We start from the raw sequence: 19877 nt of genomic DNA on the forward strand, positions 1-19877 counted from the left end.
TTTCGACAACCATCATTTTTTAAAAAATGTATTCACTCTTATGACGAATGCGCATAAATTATGAAAACAACATTTTATACAAACATTTAATACAAACATACAAAATAATTATAAATAACTACCTATACTATAATAATTTTTCTTATACTGACTTTGCACATAGTAAAAATAATAGCTGTAATTACCTGAAGATCAACACAAAAGTTGAAGAAAAGCACACAATTTGGAGAAAGTACTGTTGTCAGACATATATGTACGAATAAAACTCATACTGAACTGACTAAAGTTTGGATTGTCTCTTAATTTTCACGTTATCTCACTTCTTGAAAAAGAATTCGTTCGGTCCAAATTCAAACTCGCTCTTCGGAATAGAAGACGAAGAAAAACCACCATTCCTATCCCTCCATAGAGAAAGATCGACCGAAGGCAAAGACTCACATGGCACAACGGCATTGCTAAAAAAAATCGTTAAATTCTACTGAACAATACGAAACAGGAAAAATGTTACCTGTGTGATATCCTCTCGAAAGCTCTTGGTTGCATAGATTTAACATCTTTGCTATTATCGCAAATCAAGCGAGCCACGCTAGTTTTTCTTATTTCATTCAGTTGGTCTTGAAAAAGAAACAATTAATTGACAAACGACAAATGACATTATAATTAGGGCTTACCTAGAGTGAACCCGGTATTTTTGCTATTTTCGAACCAGAATCGATCTCCAACCCTTGTTCTGTAAAATTGCTCGGTTAAAATACACAAGAATGTAGGTCCAGCCAAGGTCCCAGGCACATGAGCCTCCAAAGTACCACCAACTGTCAAATCGACGTCATCTGGGTCTTCATAAAGCTGCGACAGCTTTTGGACGTTCTGAAAACAAGCAAACATTGGAGTTGCACCAACAAACGTTCAACACTCAGTGATTTACATCGGAAGAGATGACGTCCAAGAAGTCTTCGAAAACGTAGGCTTTCTTCAAGCCGCAATAGGCTCTCATATCGTTGTAGGACGCCAAACCGTGATCTCTGTTTCTCTGGATATCGAACGACTTCAAATCCATGCCGAATTGCATACCGTCCCTGAATAGGTACTGCGTGATCTGGTAGGCAACATTAGATTGATTAGGAAAAAGGATCTTCAAGAAATCAAATGAAATGACCTACTTCACTGTCATGGTACTGATCGTTCATAAGTTCAGGTTGAGTCCCCAAACCACGGCAAAGGTCTGCGAAATTGTTTCCTTCCTCTATGATTGCTGGCCTGTTGAACCAGTCACTAAGACGAAGATTACCATAGCTCGATCTATGCTCAGTCACCAAGCTGTGGAATCAGACATTGCCTTTAATCTGACAGACACAACCTTTCTATGATATTCAAGGTAAAGCACTGTATAGTAGGCCATACAGGCTACTTGATAACGAACTTTTTGAAAGATCTGATTCACTTACTCCAAACCTCCAGCAATGGCAGAGTGGAAATATCTGAAAGCGGCCGTTGAATGCTCGTTCAAGACTGAAGGATCCACGTTTCCTTTGTAGTCGTTGACAAACAGATGCGTGTTGTAGATTATCTTGTTCCTCATCGAATTCTCCAACCCAATGAAGATTGGTAGCCATTCATAGTAAGAGATGAACTGGTGTTCGGCTATAGCTATCTTCCTTGCCTCTTGGAAGATCGTTTCGTCGTTCCAGTGAGGGTTCAGCTTGGCCAACGCGTCTGCGATCCTGTTGTGCTCTCTTAGAAGGATAACCTGGAGGACTGTCAGTTGTGGGTTCTGGTTCACACGTGCATCACCTTGAAAGAAAAGGGGTTTTGAAGGTTTTATGGGAGTTGATCGATGAATAATTACCGGCTGCGTAGCAAGCTTCACGGGGGTTCCTGATGGAGCAGACTCCAGAAGCATTGTTGTTTCTAGGGGGCCAGTCTTGGTTGTTACGTGTTTCAACGCTCAGTCTTCCACCTCTGAATTCCCTCAGTTGTTGGTTCATTTGGTCTGAGTTGCCGTACACGATGGACAGGTCCAGGTAGTGGTTTACAGCAGTCAACTAGAAATGACAACTCAACACTAGAACTCTCAATGGACAAGTGAAGCAGAAAGAGCGAGCAATATAATAAAATAGACCGAAATCAATCAATGATTTATTGATAGATGATTTCGAAGGCTCTATGTCAGATTCACCCCATCATCGAGCTCGATGAAACCATTTGGTTTTGACGAATTTTTAAGTGATCGCATATTTTTGGGAATTTTTCGAAGGGTCACCTTTAGAGTGGATTATCTTCCAGAAAAATTATCACAGATCGGAAAGTGATACACATTCCGAAGAAGCAACTCTTCTAGTATAAAATCTGAGAACCACAGTGATCTCGAAGCAACCGTTAGGTCTTGATGAATTTTTAACTGACCCCATCTTTTTGGGAATTTTTCGAAGGTCACCTTTAGAGTGGATTATCTTCCAGAAAACTTATCACAGATTGAAAAGTGATACACATTCCGAAGAAGCAACTCTTCTAGTATAAAATCTGAGAACCACAGTGATCTTGAAGCAACCGTTCAGTCTTGACGAATTTTTAACTGACCCCATCTTTTTGGGAATTCTTCGAAGGTCACCTTTAGAGTGGATTATCTTCCAGAAAAATTATCACAGATCGGAAAGTAATACACATTCCGAAGAAGCAACTCTTCTAGTATAAAATCTGAGAACCACAGCGATCTTGAAGCAACCGTTCGGTCTTGACGAATTTTTAACTGACCCCATCTTTTTGGGAGCTCGATGATGTGGCATCTCCAGGAGTGAATTTGGGGTGGGGGCATAATTTTATATTCGAAATTCTGTAAGGTGTTTGCTGATATAAAATAAACAGGCATATCTTGATGGCATGAGGGACATGGTCACCGAAAGCACCCTTGCACCATCTTTGTGTCTAATCTGAAACTGATCGCATGAAGTTAAAGTGGCTATAACTCCTTTGATCGTTCAAACGATCTCAAGGATGCAATAGTTACAGTAAATCAACATCTGATCCGATAATCTACGTAATTTCATGCAATCAACCGTCCAGTCCCACTGCTACTGTTACAGATGACCTAAAACTTCTAGCATTTCACGATTCATTTACCACACAATCTAGATTCGTGACAAACTCACCTGTTCAGCTGGCTGATTTCCACCCACGCATCTCCGGTCGCGATCTGTGATTGTCCTCACAAAGTTCATGCATCTCATGCTCGTTTGCCTGGTGATGGGGTCGTCATCTGGTAGCACGATGGGGTAGCAGTGCTCCGGTATGTTGGCGTAGGCCAGGAGCTGACCAGTTTCGCTGCAGCATTTCGTCGACTGGGGTTCTGCAAGGGGACAAAATTGGGCCCGTGAAATTCTTTAGGTAGGTGAGGCCCCTCTTAAATTTTGAACTAGTGGAGTTTAAGTTGTAATATTTCAAAGGATTGTCGTTCTCTGTCTGGTGTTTTGTGAGAAAACCTATGAAGGCTTTTCTTGAACTGACATTTCCTTCTCATTAACGATATCCGTTAGCTAGTAATGAAAAACTCTGGAGCAACAATCGACAAATGATTGAGCAAATTAGTCATACCTTAATACAATTCAATAAGAATTGCTACACAACAAAAAACGTCTGACATGCAGCTGAATTCTTGCCCTGAAATTGTCGCCCTTGTTTTCTCAAAGTCTTGCATCAGTATGTTTTAAGAGTAGGTACTTAATTATACGCTCGGTGAATATCGACATACTTTTTCTAGGAATTAATTGACTGATACGCGTAATTACTCAGCCAACCTGATTAGTTATGTCCTTCCCATTTCGAAATTCCCAGCAAAATTTCTGTGGAGCTAGGGACGAACAAATATCTCGTATAGCTGTGATGTTTTTTTACGCCGAACACAATAGGAACAATGGTGTTGATTAAGATAATGAAATCATTTATCGAAACCTGTTCCATCGGAGGAAAAAATCGCTTTCCATTAATTATTATCATTCTCAATCAATAAGAGGAAGAATTGAAAGAAGGATATATTTGAATAGCGAGCTACTCAATCAGTCATTTATGATAATCACTAATGAACTGAATATTTTGAAATTCCTGTCACACAAAGTTGAGGAAAACTGATAGAGGATCATTTATCCTGATCTATTTCAGACATGCGTAATATACAGCTCAACAATTGAAAGGAATCACTGACCTTTCATCAATTTATTTCAGGAATAATCGCTTTAAGTTGACATTCTTGTTTTCTTCAGAAAAAAACGAAGAGTTTCATAGAAAAAATTAAGTAAAAAAGGAATATAACGAAAACAACTTGAAATATCCCAGTTTTTCTTGAGAAAACACATGTAAAACAGATGTTCCAGTTAACTGGTGGTGACATATCTGGAGATCTTGGTGGACACAACAAGGTATTCTCTTTTTCCCGACTTATGGGGCATAATGACGCCGATAGAATAAGAAATCCAAATCGGCAAGTTCAAGAACGTTGCTATTGAAACTGGGGACTGACAGTGATCGAGAAATTGCTGCGAGAGATTGGGAAAAAACGATTTCAAGTTTAATTGATACCCACGAAGCCGCCGGAGGCTGGGAGGTACTCTAAAATGGAATACGACTAATTATGATTGAATGCGGTTGAAGTCGATTTCTATCGGGTTATTAGTTTCAAAATTTTATCGCTGAATTCGCGCTCTGTTATGAAAAATAGGCATGAAAGTTGTCGCAACGCAGAGCTGAACAGTTGAGCGAGCTCTGAATTATTATCATTCAGGTTTTCCCCTATGTCGAACTGGTAGAAAGTAAGAGTTTCGAAAAAAGTACTTTGAATAACAAGTGTTTAGTTGTTTAAACCCGATGATTTAGGGAAAATTCCTTTCAAAGTTTCTTCGGGAGCCTTCAATCAAAAAAGACTTCAATCAAATGAAAAAAAATCGATTTTTCGTTGTTGATATTCTCAAGAGTATTCGGAAAGCACTGACGCTAATAAAAATTCTGATCCAAAAAGAAGCTACAAGTTTCTACGAGGATGTATTAATATCTAGTTAGGCTGGACCAGTTCCATGCATAAAAAAAATATTGCGTTACCATAGCAACGAACAATAACTCATTAGAAGTGTCAGTGTGAAGTTTGATGTCGAAAAAGTAAACCAGAGTTACGCAGTAAATTAAAAGAACGAAGAGGTCCACCAAAATTGTGAACATCGAAAAATTGGAGTATCGAGCCATTATCAAGTACCTGTATTTGAAAGGGTTAAGAGGTGAGCAGATTTACGAAGATATGCTTAATACCTTTGGTGATCAATGTCCTTCGTATGCGACCGTGAAAAATTGGACTGCAATCTTCAAAAGAGGTAAATTTTCCATTGAAGATGATGACCGATCGGGGAGACCAGTTTCTGTGTCAGTCCCCGAAAATATCTATGCAGTTCATGACATGATTTTATCAGACCGTCGAATTGGGCTGAAACGGTTATCTGAAGCACTGAATATTTCATACGAACGCGTTCATCATATAGTTGACGTCAATTTGGACATGAGAAAAATTGCTGCAAAATGGATCCCGAAATGTTTGAATCTTGACCAAAAGCGTGCAAGGGTAGAAGCATCGCGTTCGATCTGTGCTCGATTTTAAAACGATGTAGGCCTCTTAAACCGAATTGTTACTATGGATGATACTTGGGTACATTTCTACGATCCAGAAACGAAGCAACAATCGATGAAATGGCGACACTCTGGTTCTCCAAGACCTAAGAAGTTTCGTGTCCAAAAATCTGCTGGAAAAGTTCTTGCCTCAGTTTTTTGGGATTGCCATGGAGTAATCATGATTGATTTTTTGGACAAGGGTAGAACAATAACCGGAGATTACTATTCGACATTACTGACCACTCTACGAGAAAAAATTAAAGAGAGAAGACGCGGAAAGCTATCCAAAGGTGTTTTGTTTCTGCAGGAAAACGCCCCTGCACACAAATCTCATGTTGACATGCAAAAAATCCGTGATTTAGGGGTTGAATTATTAGAATACCCCCCTTATTCACCAGATTTGGCTCCATCCGACTATCAACTCTTTCCTCAACTGAAAAAAAAGTTTAAAAGGTCGTAAATTTTCTTCCAACGAGGAGATAATAAAAGCTGTGGATGTCTGGTTTGCAGAGCAATAAGAAACATTTTTTTTGAGTCGTTGTAGGTTCGCTGTGATAAATGTATCCAATTAAGAGGAGAATATGTTGAGTAATAAAATATTTTGACCTTGAAATTTTGTTTGGTTCTATAGTAGGCTGAGAATTTTTCAATATAACCTTGTATATCATATTGGATTATCCGATATATTCGAGGTTTGAATAAAGCACTACTTACGAGCTTGGGTACTTCCAGCTATCATAGCCATGTCGTGTGTGATGATTTGACCGTATTGCATAGCGTTCAGAGTCCATTTTGGATCTTCGACTTTGACGTCTGGAAACAGGATCAAACTTATAGCTCTGGCTGGGGGTAAAGGTCTTCCACTTTTGGCCACTGGTGGCGAGCTCACTCCTGCAAAATGAAAAAGGGGTCCAGAATTTGGGTAATCGGTATAGAAAAAGGACAGTCTTCATCCTACACATTAACAAAATTATCCAATAATCATTTCAGCGTGGACACAGTAACCCAGATTCAAAATTATATTCTGCCATGATGCTGTATCTCTGCTATGATCCAAATTACAATCTATAGCCTTGTTTGTTAAGTAATATATACTGTTTTTGCTCAAAGCCATCGAAAAAACATTAACATAGACATTGAGGCGTGATAATTGAATTCCAAATTTACTTAAATTTCTACTACGTAATGATTTCAACACTGTTGAAATCTGTGACTTCAATTTACAGCAATAGAAAAATATAGGCTTGCCGCATTTGAAATTCAAATGTTGTTCTGTATTTTCTAAGATCATCTCGAGTCAGAAGTAGTTCAACAAACCCAAATTTGCAACAATATTTTGAAAATTTCAAGACTGGTTTCGTTCTTTCAAATCTAGAAGTTAATTTTCAGAAGGAGATAATGTTTTTTCATGAATGTCTAATAGGTTTTTTCATAGAAGAAATTCCCGAATATTTCGGAAAATTTTCATTGCTTTCTTCGAAGCTATTCCAAACACGACGACCAATTTCCAACGTTTAGCGAGAAATACCATTTATATCTGCTAATTTGAATAATATACCAGTTGAGTGGCTTTTAAAATGCAGGAATTCATCAATGTGAGATAAAAATACTTTTAACAAGCCGCACTTTTACACACGATCAAAATTGCTTTCGTCAATGGGGAGAAGATGTCCTGATCAATTGAAGAAGATTTAACAGGGTGAAAAATAGGTTTTTTGAAGTGTAAGTTGCACCAATTTTCATAAAGGGCATAGATTCAGGTTGTTACCATGTTATCTGTGAAAAATGGACTGCTGTCTTAAAGAGCAGCCTAGTCAAAATTGGAAAACTAGTTACATCGTATAGAAATTCATGTCTCTCGGTTTTAACGTGTTTTGCCATCACATCAGCATCTTAAGGTGGGTGAATTGATGACCTGGTTCACCTGAAAAAGCTATCTTGTTACGAAATTTGGAAGAATTTTCCAGATTTGATGGGCCTCTGGTTTATTTTCCGTAGACACACTGTACATTACACCTTGCATCGTGAATTTCCTAGACGTGGTCTACAACTTTTTTCATCAATGCACTAGAATGTACCAACATGCCCACACAATATATGCAGCCAACATAAATCCAACCTAGTTACGCGTTTTTACGATTTTATCACACGGGATTTAAGCGACCATTGAATAGAATTACGATGACAAACCGTGCGGTACATTCTTTCATTATTACCGGGACTAAAATACAATCAGGAAAGAGATCGTGATTCGGTTACGCAAAGCTACAAATTTTTTTCGTCCAACTGGCCAATTCTGACGTTTCTCAACAAGTGAAGGTTGACTACACTTACCGTCTCCATATTTGGGGGGTAGAAGTCTGGCATATCTGGTCTGTGGGGTGCCCAGCACTGGATTCTGTAGATTGTTGCAGGATCCATCATAAGAGCGATAGGGGGTGTTTGGACATGATGCTGGAGCCATACCACAGCCCAGAGTTGAGGGATCTGGGGTCGTTGGAGGGGGTTGGGGCTGGGGGAAGCTAGGGATTTGACCGTTTGGAAAGAGACCATTGCTAAAAAGAAAAAAAATTGATGAGAACCCACGAAGAACCTGGAAAATGGTAAATCTCTTTTAGTGACTTTTTCTAAGTGTTTTTCGAAATGAAATGGTGGCTATCTTGTTTTGGCAGCATCTGTCGAATCTCTTGTTAACAATTCGAATCATTTTCGATATAAAATGTGAAATAAAAAAGTACTTGACACTATACTAAGACCAGATGATCGAAGGTTCATAATTTACTACAAAGCCTTTTGGTTCTCACTGCATTTTCACTCACATGATCCAAAAATTGCTGATGACGCTCCAGATATGAAAAGGCATGATTGACGCAACTTTCAAACCTTAATCACGGGGTACAAACTAAAGACTGAGCTATTTCGGATCGAATTTTTGGAAGAGACCAATTCTGATGTACAAGAAATATAAAAAACCAGTTCCAAAGAAGTTTTATCAACACACCAACTCCAAATGGTATGAGATAAAGGAGCTGGCGAATTGTTTCATGTTCCATCTTATTTATTACGTTCAGAAATCGTAAATTTAGGGAAGAAATAAAATCCTCCAGGGCAGATTCTTGTTCTGGAGGTTGACGAACTGTATATGATTTCTTTTCTGGGTGATCATTCATTATTTTTCCACTAAATTACAAAGAGAATGGCAAATAATGATCTCGATAAAATTGACGAGATGTATGTTTTGTTTACCGGAATTTGGTGAAAGCTAATTGACCATAACATTCGTATTCCGCTGTATTAATTGTACCTTTATGCTTTTAACAGCGAATGAAGTGGAATAAGTCGTATCCACGTAGGTACATGAACACCATTATAGACCAATATTCGATTCAATTTCTTGATGTTTTTAGGGCTCACATCATTCAAATTGTCTATAACTTACTCTACTGAAAAACCGTAAGATGGGTTTGGTTCAAATTGACGTGGAAAATTGTCGTTCAAATCCACATCAAATAAGGACCTTGGAGAGTTGTGGTGTAGGAAGATACTGTAATGTGGATCCACTGCTATTGCTCTGCTGAAACCGCATACTAAGAACAATGCGTAGAAAAGGTCCATTTCGATCTGAAATTGGGAAAAAACTGTGATCAATGTGGGCACACCTAGCATTGAATAAACGAAGGTTTCCTAATTTTTTCATTCATAGATTATGGTTCGAATTTGCATGTCATCAGAATGTGAATACAAACAAATTCTTGCTAGTCATTCTGCATCTGTATTCAAATGAAAGTTCTCTATAAGTATTGAACAATTAATGTGAGTAGTAGGCGCATGTTGTACAGAGTCCTTGGATGGTTATTGTCTTCCTCCAATAGACCAGAAACTGTCATCAATGAAACATAAACCGAGCTGTTTCACAATCTGATTTATAACCTTTTTCTTTTCTGCCCAGAAGGTTTATATGAACGATGTAAAGCAAGGCGAGTAGTAAAAGTCAATAGGCTAAGTAGATCTTCATTAACGAGAAATAAATTAGGAAAAATTGTGAATGGCTGAATGTTATTTTCATAAAATATTTCCCATCCAACTTATTGAATCAGAATATCTCAAGAATTCTCACCTGTATGAAATTTCTTCAGTTGCCTCAGGGATTATGCAAAAAACCAGTCTTAGTGATAAAATTGCAGTTCCATAAGAAAGTAAAATTTAAAAATCGAACCAACCTCATACATATACTTGCTACTTATTCTAATTGCGTATATCTAGGTTGAATATGCTGCTAATTGATTTTTTAATTAACATTTGATCGTAAGATTTGTCACATATGATATTTAAATACATATAGAGGCCACCCCTATATGTGGATTCCTTTATTTTCTAAATATTATTGAAAATAATACATATTTTTACACCTTCTAGTTGTTCACTCTAACTGTTGCTTGCAAAATTTTTCTCTAGTAAAGTAATTCGAAATAATTAGCACAGAATTACTGTTCACCCGAAACTAATTGAAATTGTGTAAGGATATAATTGATTCATCGCATTATTTGGGGAATTATCACTGAATAATTCCTTTCTTTGGCTTATATTATATTCTTGGTTTAATTTCGTATTATGATTTTTTTTTCTCCTTCATAAATATTCTAATTCGGTGATTGTAAGTTACGTATTTTGGAAATTATACAATGAAGAAAGTAAACCACATTCAATTTGGAATTTTAACGGTCTGATAAAATGAATTTCGGGATTTATAATTAATCAGACATCATTAGTTGAGGTCCTGAACTATCTTCAGAAAATTGGATAGTTATATTATCTAATAAGAATTCCTTCTATCCCATTATATTTCTTCAATTCCTTAGGTTAGTCGTAGTTTTCCAATTCTGGTTCAATTCTATTATATCATTTCAATTTTATTCTTATTTGAAGCTGAGAACTGATGGGAAATGCACAGTTATGCCCATAAAAATTCAAATATTCAATCAGCCAACTCAATGAAGTCCAAAACTGGGCTATAGACAGTTCCGCAAAAGATTTAATTAAAGTGGAAGTGCTGATTGAAGGAAGAAGTCTTTCAATTAGCGCATTTTACAGGAAAGCAAGTTAAGCTGAATGATTCCACTGTTGATCGAAGAAGATAAATACGTGAACTGTCGGTTTTAATGGAGTAATAAGCAAACAATTCATGGATACCTTTCATTCAGCGATTACTGTCGGCGTATTGTATGAATTTTAATCGGTTTATCAGAGGAAAAGCAACCTATTACAGTAATTAACGAGTTTATTCAAATTTTGGAGAGTTGGGTGTGGAATTCTGCGAGAATGGTAAAGCGAAATTTAAGAAAAACCGGTAGTAACGTAGGAAGAACTATTGGAATGAGTTTATTTCATTCTACAATATGATGTCTGTCGAAAAATTCAAAAATCATTGGTCTGTAGACTCTCGCAAAATTTTTTAAAAGGTATTTGAGAAATTTGTAATGATGTAGTTATTTATTCTTCCTATGTGTCAGAATAATTTATTGATAATTAAGTTTTTGCTCGAACTAAATTCAAGAATTGAGAGCCCTATTATAGGTATATCTATGTTTTACAGTCAAGTTGAGAGAGTTTGGGAACATTATATGAACTGCATATTCTGAGAATTTTCATTGGGCAAATGAAATGTAAATGCTTTTCCATTATACTGACACAAGATTCAAGAAATAAGATGTTTGTTTATACATGTTTGTACTACCAGGAACTGGCATAAAGTGAGGGTTGATTTTTTTAATGTAATATTTGAGACGATTTTGAATTTTGCTACTATTTTTGTATGACTTTTTGGTAGGAATTCAATCTCTCCATGAATTATCAGTTAAAAAAAATCTGATTGTCAATGTACCTACATTGTAGATCCCGCAAGAAATATTTTTGGAAAAAATATGCTGAGAGTGGCCAAAAAATTTTCAATTTAATCATCAGCTTATCAGGATGTGAGTTGAACAATTTGAGAGTACTTTACCTGCGTATCTTTGAGGAAGTTCTCCACCTCCTTCACTCAAAACAATTGCTACTGTTATCACAACGATCACTCTGAATTAGATTGAGTCATGTGCGTTCATATCACTGAAATATTTTTGTTTATCACATCCCTTCTTATAAGTTTTCAGCAGAAGGAGAAAGTGAATTGCTCCAGCCGCTACAGACTGTGTCTGGGACGAGGGCAGAATATTTCCTCTTCATTTGATGCGGTTTCTGATTAGACACACAGTGCGGTTATCAGATACCTTGATGGAGTCTTAGGGAAAAATCGATTTAGTGGATGAAGCAACCAGTGGGAATGATCTGACACTTGGCTATCTCTGGAGATGGTCTGATAAGAAGTTGTCTTTTATTATTTTCAACACATACATCCCTTTGTACAAAATTTCATCCCTCATAGTGACCCCTTTCATTTGATACTATACCTACAAGAAGAACTCCTGAAGAGTTTATCTCAAAATTAGAGTTCATGATTGATTCTTTCCTTCACTGATGAGGTTGACATATCCAACGATTCAAATGAGATATCAACAGTTTTTCGGAGTGAATTAAAAGCGATACTTCATCTCAAAAACGTCTGGCATAATTACAATCTACAATGCCTTCAAATGAAATATGTTCTCTTGTGAATTAAAGTCGAGTATGATTGACATATTTGTTGCAATGCGAATAAAAAGTAATCAATCATGCATAAATTCATTATCTCATGGTTCATGAAGAAATTGACTTTTCTGAATTCAAGGGAAAGTGCAACAAACATTGCTCTGATCAATAATTCATATTCTACCTTTTATGGAAAATCAGTCAGTATTTGTTTTTCCTGAGTTGAAGCTATGTAGTTGATTAATCATAAGCTTCTGGCTTCCAGAAAAACTTTTCAACCTCACATTGACAAGGTTATATCGAAAATTTGCTTCAAAATGATTTTTTTCTTCTTGGTAACCAAATTATAGCAATTTGATTATCAAGGGTGTAGCAAATTTCATATTTTTTTCCATCCACTTAACATAATAGTCTGAATATGATTCGCCTGTATAGAAAAAACAATATATAACAATTTCCTAAACAACTTCATACAACAATTACCAATATCTCACGAAGAGTATTTATAAACAGAGAACAATAGTCGAAGAAACGAGACGAATGACAGAATATGCTTGAAGAAATCGACGTAATAATAATAAGTTACACTACTTGACCAATTTGTAGGCAATTACATATTTGCCGACATTTCGACAGTTATTATATAAAATTGGAGTAGGTGTGGCAATGTTTTTTGTTTATTGAATTGGACTGAAATTAGGAGACTTTTTACAAGTCAAGAGTAAGTGGATAATAACTCTGTATTCAAATGAAAATCTGCCCTTGAAAAATAACCTTCTTCTCCTGAGAATTTCTCAGCTTCTAAATTATCCCGATTACATTGATAGAATTGCGAAAAGCTGAAATATATCGCTTTCTCTGAGTCACCCTGTACTCTTGTTTTTCCATTTGCATCGCGTCTATGCATTCCAGCTCAATTGATCGTGAAATGATCAAGTTACATACTTTTTTTTCATACGATCTCGAGAATCGATTAGAACCAGTTTACTTATCATTCAATTTTTAATAGATACTCTTACATTGGATGAAAGTGGTTATTTGTAGCGATATATGAACAAATTGTTTCCGGCATTTGAATATATTATTGTCTCTTTTCCCTAAAGGGGCATCGATGAATAGAGAATAACTCAAAATTTTCTCTAATTAAAGTTTGAAGACATGCGGAATGAGAAACATAATCAATATGAGGTGAATGTTGTCTCAATATAAACAACCAAGTACATGGTTTTACCCCAATGGAAAAAAATGGTCCAGTGTTTCAAAACAGATGGAAACTCTTAAAATGGCTACAGATAAATCTGAAATTGGTGCTACAAATCGTAAGAATCAATCAGCCTGACCGAAAGTGTTTCAAAATTCTTCTGGATAGTTTCAATGTTAAGGTTAGAAGTGGGGAGTACCTATTTATTCTCTGGTGAATTGGTACTGGGAACTGGCTGGCATGTGAGATAAATCTGTCTTTCATTCACCAATTAATCCATTATACGCTGTCATGATCAACAATCCCAACCATTTTCAGGGCCTTCGCCAATAACGAATTGAATAATGAAAGTTTTATGTTGCAACGGATCGTTATTATAATTTTATTTCAGGTAAATCACGCCTAAGGTTGTCCTCATCTATTCATCTATGTCGAAGAAATATGCGTATGGGAAGTTTTCACAACGAGAACACTCTGAATTTCATCTAGAACTTGGGAAAGAAATCATGAAAACATTTCTGCAAGACGTTTATTATAGTTGCCATTATTTGGCAAACCTGCTGGACTCCAATCTTGAAATTCGTATCAAAAATAGAATACCACCACTAAATGATCAGTTTAGATTCATCTCATCAGAATAAACTCTGGTTTCATCGAATAAAATTTATTTATAACGAATAAAAACTTAATACTTAACAACATAATTATATAATACATTTTATCGTCTACCTCAAAAACTCATCTTTGGTGTTTCTGATTCCCTCTGGATACACAGTATTGAATACTTGTTTTTAGGGAAAACCTACGTGTAAACGAATCTGTTGGTGCTCCACAACCCTAGATTCAACTTAGGAATCAGTTTTGACTCGCACAGATGCTCTTGAATATTGCTGAAAAAAAATTAGTAGGTAACTGATCAACTTTGAGTTTCTAGCTCATACCTTTGACTCGTTGCTTCGAATACTCTAGGTTGAATCTTGTCAATCCTATCCACATTATCACAGATGACACGTGCGAACGACACTTTTTTGATCTCGTTGATCTGGGATTCGCTGAAAGGCATCGGTTGATCTCTGTTCGTGAAGAAATACCTGTCAGAGCCTATGGTCCTCTCGAATTGTTCCTTCAAGATGCAGGTGATGGTCGGTCCGAAGAGACCCTTTCCAGGTTTTTCTGCCAAGCCTCCAACAATGAGATCTATGTCCTCCACGCTCCTGTAGCTCTTCTTCAGGACCTCTACAGCCTGAAAAGATTCTCGAATTGAACGAAAAAACAACTTTTACTAGGTAATTTTCATGATTTCTCAGTCAAACAATCAAAAATCGGACTGAGATCATATCTTTCACCTTGGGTAGCATGAAGGCTTCCAAATCTTGGAAACTATCGACATCTTTGAGGCCACAGAACGTCCTGTATGACTTGTAGGATGGCAGACCATGATCCCTGCCTCTCTGGATGTCTAAGCTGAGTGTATCGAAGCCGTAAGTCATTTCTTTGAGCTGAAACGAATGGTTTTATGAGCTGAGTTGATGGACACTTATATCTCGAGCATCCTCACCCTTCCAATGTAATATAACGTTCTGCCGGAGAACTTGTTCTTCATCATCTCCTTCAAAAGAGCTTCGAAGGTATTGTCATGATAGATGAACTTGCTTTCTTCGTCCACCAAGCTGAGTTTGCCTGAAAGGGAGGACTGTAGGGCCCTAATACCTGCAGTGGCAAACTCGTTGCTCACTGAGGGATCTACGTCAGGTTTGTAGCCTTTACTGATCTTAATACCTGCGGAGAAGATGTCACTTGTAACATCTTGCAGCACCAGGACCTTTATTAAGATCCTAAACCTGAAAAAACACACTTTTTCGAAGACTATACTGACCTAAAACTGCAGGAATCCATTCGTTATAAGTAATGTGCTGCATCTCAGCTATAACAATCCTCCTAGCCTCCTGGAACAGCACCTCGTCGTCCCACATCGGGTTTATCTCGGCCAGCTTGGAGGCTATCCTGTTGTGCTCCCTGAACCAGATGGTGTACAGGGCGGTCACGTGGGGATCGCTGTTCGCCCTCTTATCCGCGGTATGGTAACATGGCGCGTTGAACTTCCTCTGCTGGCAGTCGAAATGCGGACTCTTGGAGATCGGTAACGACGTGGAGTTCTTGTTGGTTTCGTCCACGGCCAGTTGACCCATCTTGAATTCCCGTAGATGGTCCGATTTAGCCTTGGTGGTGCCGTAGATCTGGGAACCGTCCAAGAAGTGCGTCGCCTGATTGATCTGCAAGCAGAGAAGTCCGTGGGAAACGAGTTTCGATGGTTGGAGTTTTAGCTCACTTGTTCCATAGGGCCCATGGAGCAGTCTTGACCTATAGCCGGTATGGATCTGACATAGGAGATACAACTGACTTCCTTGTCGCCATAATATGGATCCTTGGAAGGAACTGCTATGGGCATGCAGAAGGGGTGCTCGTATCTTGGCAGGAAAGTCCTGCCATCTGGATCGCAGCATTCTATGGGTTTACCTGTATGAACTGGGACATTTCGGGGTTCAGAAAAACTATCAAGAAAACTACTCTCATTCTAAATGACCAAAAGAACTCACCCATCTTGCTCATGGCGGTGTGACACAAGTCATGTTCTAGGAACTGCCCCCAGAACAGCACTGCCAAACTCCTCTTCTTATCGGCCACCCCATTCAGCTCCAGATTCGAGCTTATAAGCCTTGCAGAAGGCAGGGCCTGTTTGGTGACCGACCTCCTTATCTCCTTGATACCTCCCAGATAGTCTGGATATAACAGCCTTCCGTATACGGTGAAAGATTGCCCTCTTTCTCCCTTAGTGGGGTCGTTGCAGGATCCATCGATCGCCCTGTATTTAGCGTACGTATCTTCTTTGGTGCATACTTTCCCCAGCTTGTGGCAGGCGTCGTGAAGGATCGTGCCCCACAGCTGGATCAGTCTGAGCTTGTTTCCGCATTCCTCACTCAGGTAAAGCCTGAAGGAAGAGGATACTGATTGATTATTGTCTATAGATTGTCGATAAGAAGATTTCTCAGAAGTATTTCAAGAAATTTCAAAAATATTTCAAGAAATTTCAAAAATATATCAAGAAATTTCAAAAATATTTCAAGAAATTTCCAAGAAATTTCAAAAAATTTCAAGACATTTCAAAAATTTCAAGAAATTTCAAAAAATTTCAAGAAATTTCAAAAAATTTCGAGAAATTTCAAAAAATTTCAAAAAAGTTCGAAAATATTTCAAGAAATTTCAAAAAATTTCAAATTATCTTAAGAAATTTCGAATGTTGTACTCACTCTGCCGTACAATATTCGTAAGCAACCTGCGCAGAAGCGGCGACTACCTCCAGCGACAACTTCATCTTTTCGGTGGCTTCAGGATCCGGAAAATTGTCTATAAAATGTCCATGAGATGGTGTACCAGGTTCTATTTGGACTTCGGCATATCCCAGGATTTTTTCTCTGGTTGCCATGTTGTCGTATATGTTCTGAACGAACTCTATAGTTTTGTTGATATCCTTCCAGGTGATTTTCTTGTTAGGGAACAATTTAGACAAGTTATCCTCTTTGAATTGATGAGTATCTATAAAAAGGTTGCGATTATACTTTGAAAGTGCTGTGCTAGTGATGAAACTAACCTTTTGAATTGTCGCTGTTTAAAGACCATCCATAGCAAGAGGAGAATAGCAGTGTACCAATGAATAAGATCACAGGATAATTCATTTTTCTTCTAAAAGATTCACTATCTGAAATTATATAAAAAACCTAAATTAACTGAAATAATCTTCATTATTGTTCATATTGAACCTTTGGAGTTTATTAACCGCATACCTACCTATCTAGAAATAATCGAAATGTGAAATAATGTCCATTTCCAAATACCCCAGTTAATGATTTTTTTAGTAGACTAGGAGATTTGTAAGAAATCTGGAGAATTTATGTTAATCGATGTTTACGGAAGTTTTTTAAAATTGGAATAATACTTCACTAGTTTTCCCGATTACAGAAAGGAAATTAGGTACTGAAATTTTGATGTTTTGATGCACTGAGATTTGTGATTTTTATCGATGGTTCTTTCAACTGGATCAGAAAATATCGATGAAACAAATCATAAACTTCAATCGATATTTTTTGGTAAATAATCGATTCCTAACTCGGGATACTATTTTTTATGTGTATTCAATGACAAAAACTCTGGAAATTCACACATGTCCCATCATTCTCAAAATCATTGAAATATTCCAATTCCAAATTGAAATTGAGCGGTAAAAATTAAAGAAAATAAGGAAAAGCTAAAAGCACAAGCCCAATACCATTTTGATACTAGAATAACGTTTCAATATGCATCTAGAATAAAAGATACATACTAATTAGATCACTGCATCAACTCGATCAAGAATATGGTCACTTAATTTTGTAAAATATCTACACCCATATCGATTACAAATATGACCAGCAATAGTCGATGGGATGGAAAATGGAATAACTGGTATTAATAAAACATTAACGTTACCTATTTATGTTAAGAAGGATGTTGTTTGTTTTGATTCCAATAACGCATAGTACAAAGACCATTTTAAGCAGACTGTTGTTGAATCATAATTAACTATTGGTCAGAAGGAGACTGAATTGTTGATCAACATCAACATACCACAAAATCCTAATCTAGTTCGACTGAGATAAGTACTCAATATAAATTTTTATGACCCATAAACAAAGTATGAACTGGAAATTTTGAATAATTTTCTGAAGTTTTGCCTAATAAATACATGACGTCACTTGGGACTTATTCATGAAAATGACCTGATGTTTGATTTAAAAAAAAACGTTATTCTTCGTGCCCTTCGTCATCTACGACTATGCTTCCAACCTTTATAGCATATAAGAGATGGAAATAGATCTGTCAATCGCTCATTCGTTGCGATAAAAATATTCTTTCATCTTTATATATTGGATATTTGAATTCATTTGGGATTCTTTATAATCCATGCTTTTCCCCAACACTAATGAGGTAACAGCAACAGAGGTAACACGATAAATTTTAGAACCTAAAGTATCAATCGGCTATTGACTTTAATCTAGTACCCAATTTTAAGGAATTATATTTCCGATAGTCTACTCATAAGAATGCTTTTTACAACGATCAGATAACTTGCACCACTAGGTATCACCCTTGCATCTAATGAAATCTATTCCAAATTTGATTTGGAATGGCGGTAGTTTTTAAAAAGTTCATGAAAATAATGACTGTATCCAAAAAATGAACAAATATCGTACCAGCTATTTTTTCTTACCTCATAACACAAATCCAAAAGTTTTTAGATCATACCCTGCAGGCTTCAGTTAACACATTAAGTTTTTACTGTAAATAATCCCACTTAAGTACTCGCACATAATCTACTTACTATAACAGGTGAAAACAAAAGTATCAACACTATCCTTTTATCAACACCAGCTCAGTTTCACTAATAGGAATAGGTATGCTAATCGTTCAAAAAAAAAATAATTTGGCACGAGATACCATTGATCCAGCTCTGGCAAAGATTTGTGACTAATTATCGAGATTATCGATTCAGTAGTTTGGCTTGAGTTGTTTATTCTTCCTCAAGAAAGCAATTGGTTCCGTTTAAAAGCAGTGATAAGGCTGTACCTTGAATCGAATCTTTCCCAATGAATACTTGTTAGTGATAGGATTATCTGGATGAAGCTGGTGAAGACCCCTTCCCTTTAATGAGAAGCGAGCCCCTCTGGAAGATCTATGAATCATTGACCTCTCATGACCTTTTGATAATTCCGAGTAGCCCACTTATCAAAATCCAATTTTTTGTCGAATTCATGTTGAATGTCCACCTATATCTACAAATTTTTTGGTTGATTACTTGTAGAATTGTGTTTTAGAATAAACCAACATAGATATTATTGCAGCTCATATTTTGAAGAGGAAACCGAATAAAAAAAATTTCAAATCTTTCATATTTCAATTTATTGAAAAAAATTTACACTGGATAACAACATATTCTAGAGGTCTCCCACCCAGATCAAATAAGCAAAAACCAATTTTGCACCTTACAAAGGCTCTGATGTCCTTGCACACATTTTCACTTCTATAAGTACACTTATATTCCAATCGAAAAGATATAGTAGGTGAAGTAAAGATTAAAAACTAGCACGCCACTGCCATATGAGTCCAAATCCGGTCAAATTGGCTGAGTGTCGTGTTCTCAATCCATATCAAAAATTGAACTAAAAAATTAGAGTTCAAGATTATTGGCCTTTGCACTGAAAACACGATGTTTTCCAAGAATCGAGGGTTTGACGTCAGGAACAGTAACATTGATAACGATATTTTGGAACGCAATGATGAATAATCGAACTTTTCAAAAAATCGTCTATCGACT

At 36.8% G+C, this 19877-nt stretch overlaps 1 protein-coding gene across 1 annotated transcript; it reads right to left on the reverse strand.

Annotated features, from left to right (window-relative positions):
- Nucleotides 1-72: 72 nt before the first annotated feature.
- LOC123316042 lies at nucleotides 73-19169 on the reverse strand. Its single transcript, XM_044901952.1, has 22 exons — nucleotides 18774-19169; nucleotides 17118-17225; nucleotides 16777-17062; nucleotides 16066-16457; nucleotides 15798-15994; nucleotides 15345-15741; nucleotides 15027-15247; nucleotides 14815-14967; nucleotides 14410-14711; nucleotides 14283-14358; nucleotides 11645-11674; nucleotides 9083-9264; nucleotides 7978-8198; nucleotides 6358-6534; nucleotides 3147-3343; nucleotides 1847-2042; nucleotides 1446-1791; nucleotides 1161-1317; nucleotides 926-1096; nucleotides 672-867; nucleotides 509-614; nucleotides 73-455 (listed from the first exon to the last, which is right to left on the reverse strand). The coding sequence occupies exons 2-22, from the start codon at nucleotides 17200-17202 to the stop codon at nucleotides 317-319; spliced, it is 4227 nt and encodes a 1408-aa protein (XP_044757887.1). The 5' UTR covers nucleotides 17203-17225; nucleotides 18774-19169; the 3' UTR covers nucleotides 73-316.
- Between the last annotated feature and the right edge of the window lie 708 nt (nucleotides 19170-19877).

This window comes from Coccinella septempunctata, chromosome 6, assembly GCF_907165205.1.
Source record: "Coccinella septempunctata chromosome 6, icCocSept1.1, whole genome shotgun sequence".
Lineage (NCBI taxonomy): Eukaryota > Metazoa > Arthropoda > Insecta > Coleoptera > Coccinellidae > Coccinella > Coccinella septempunctata.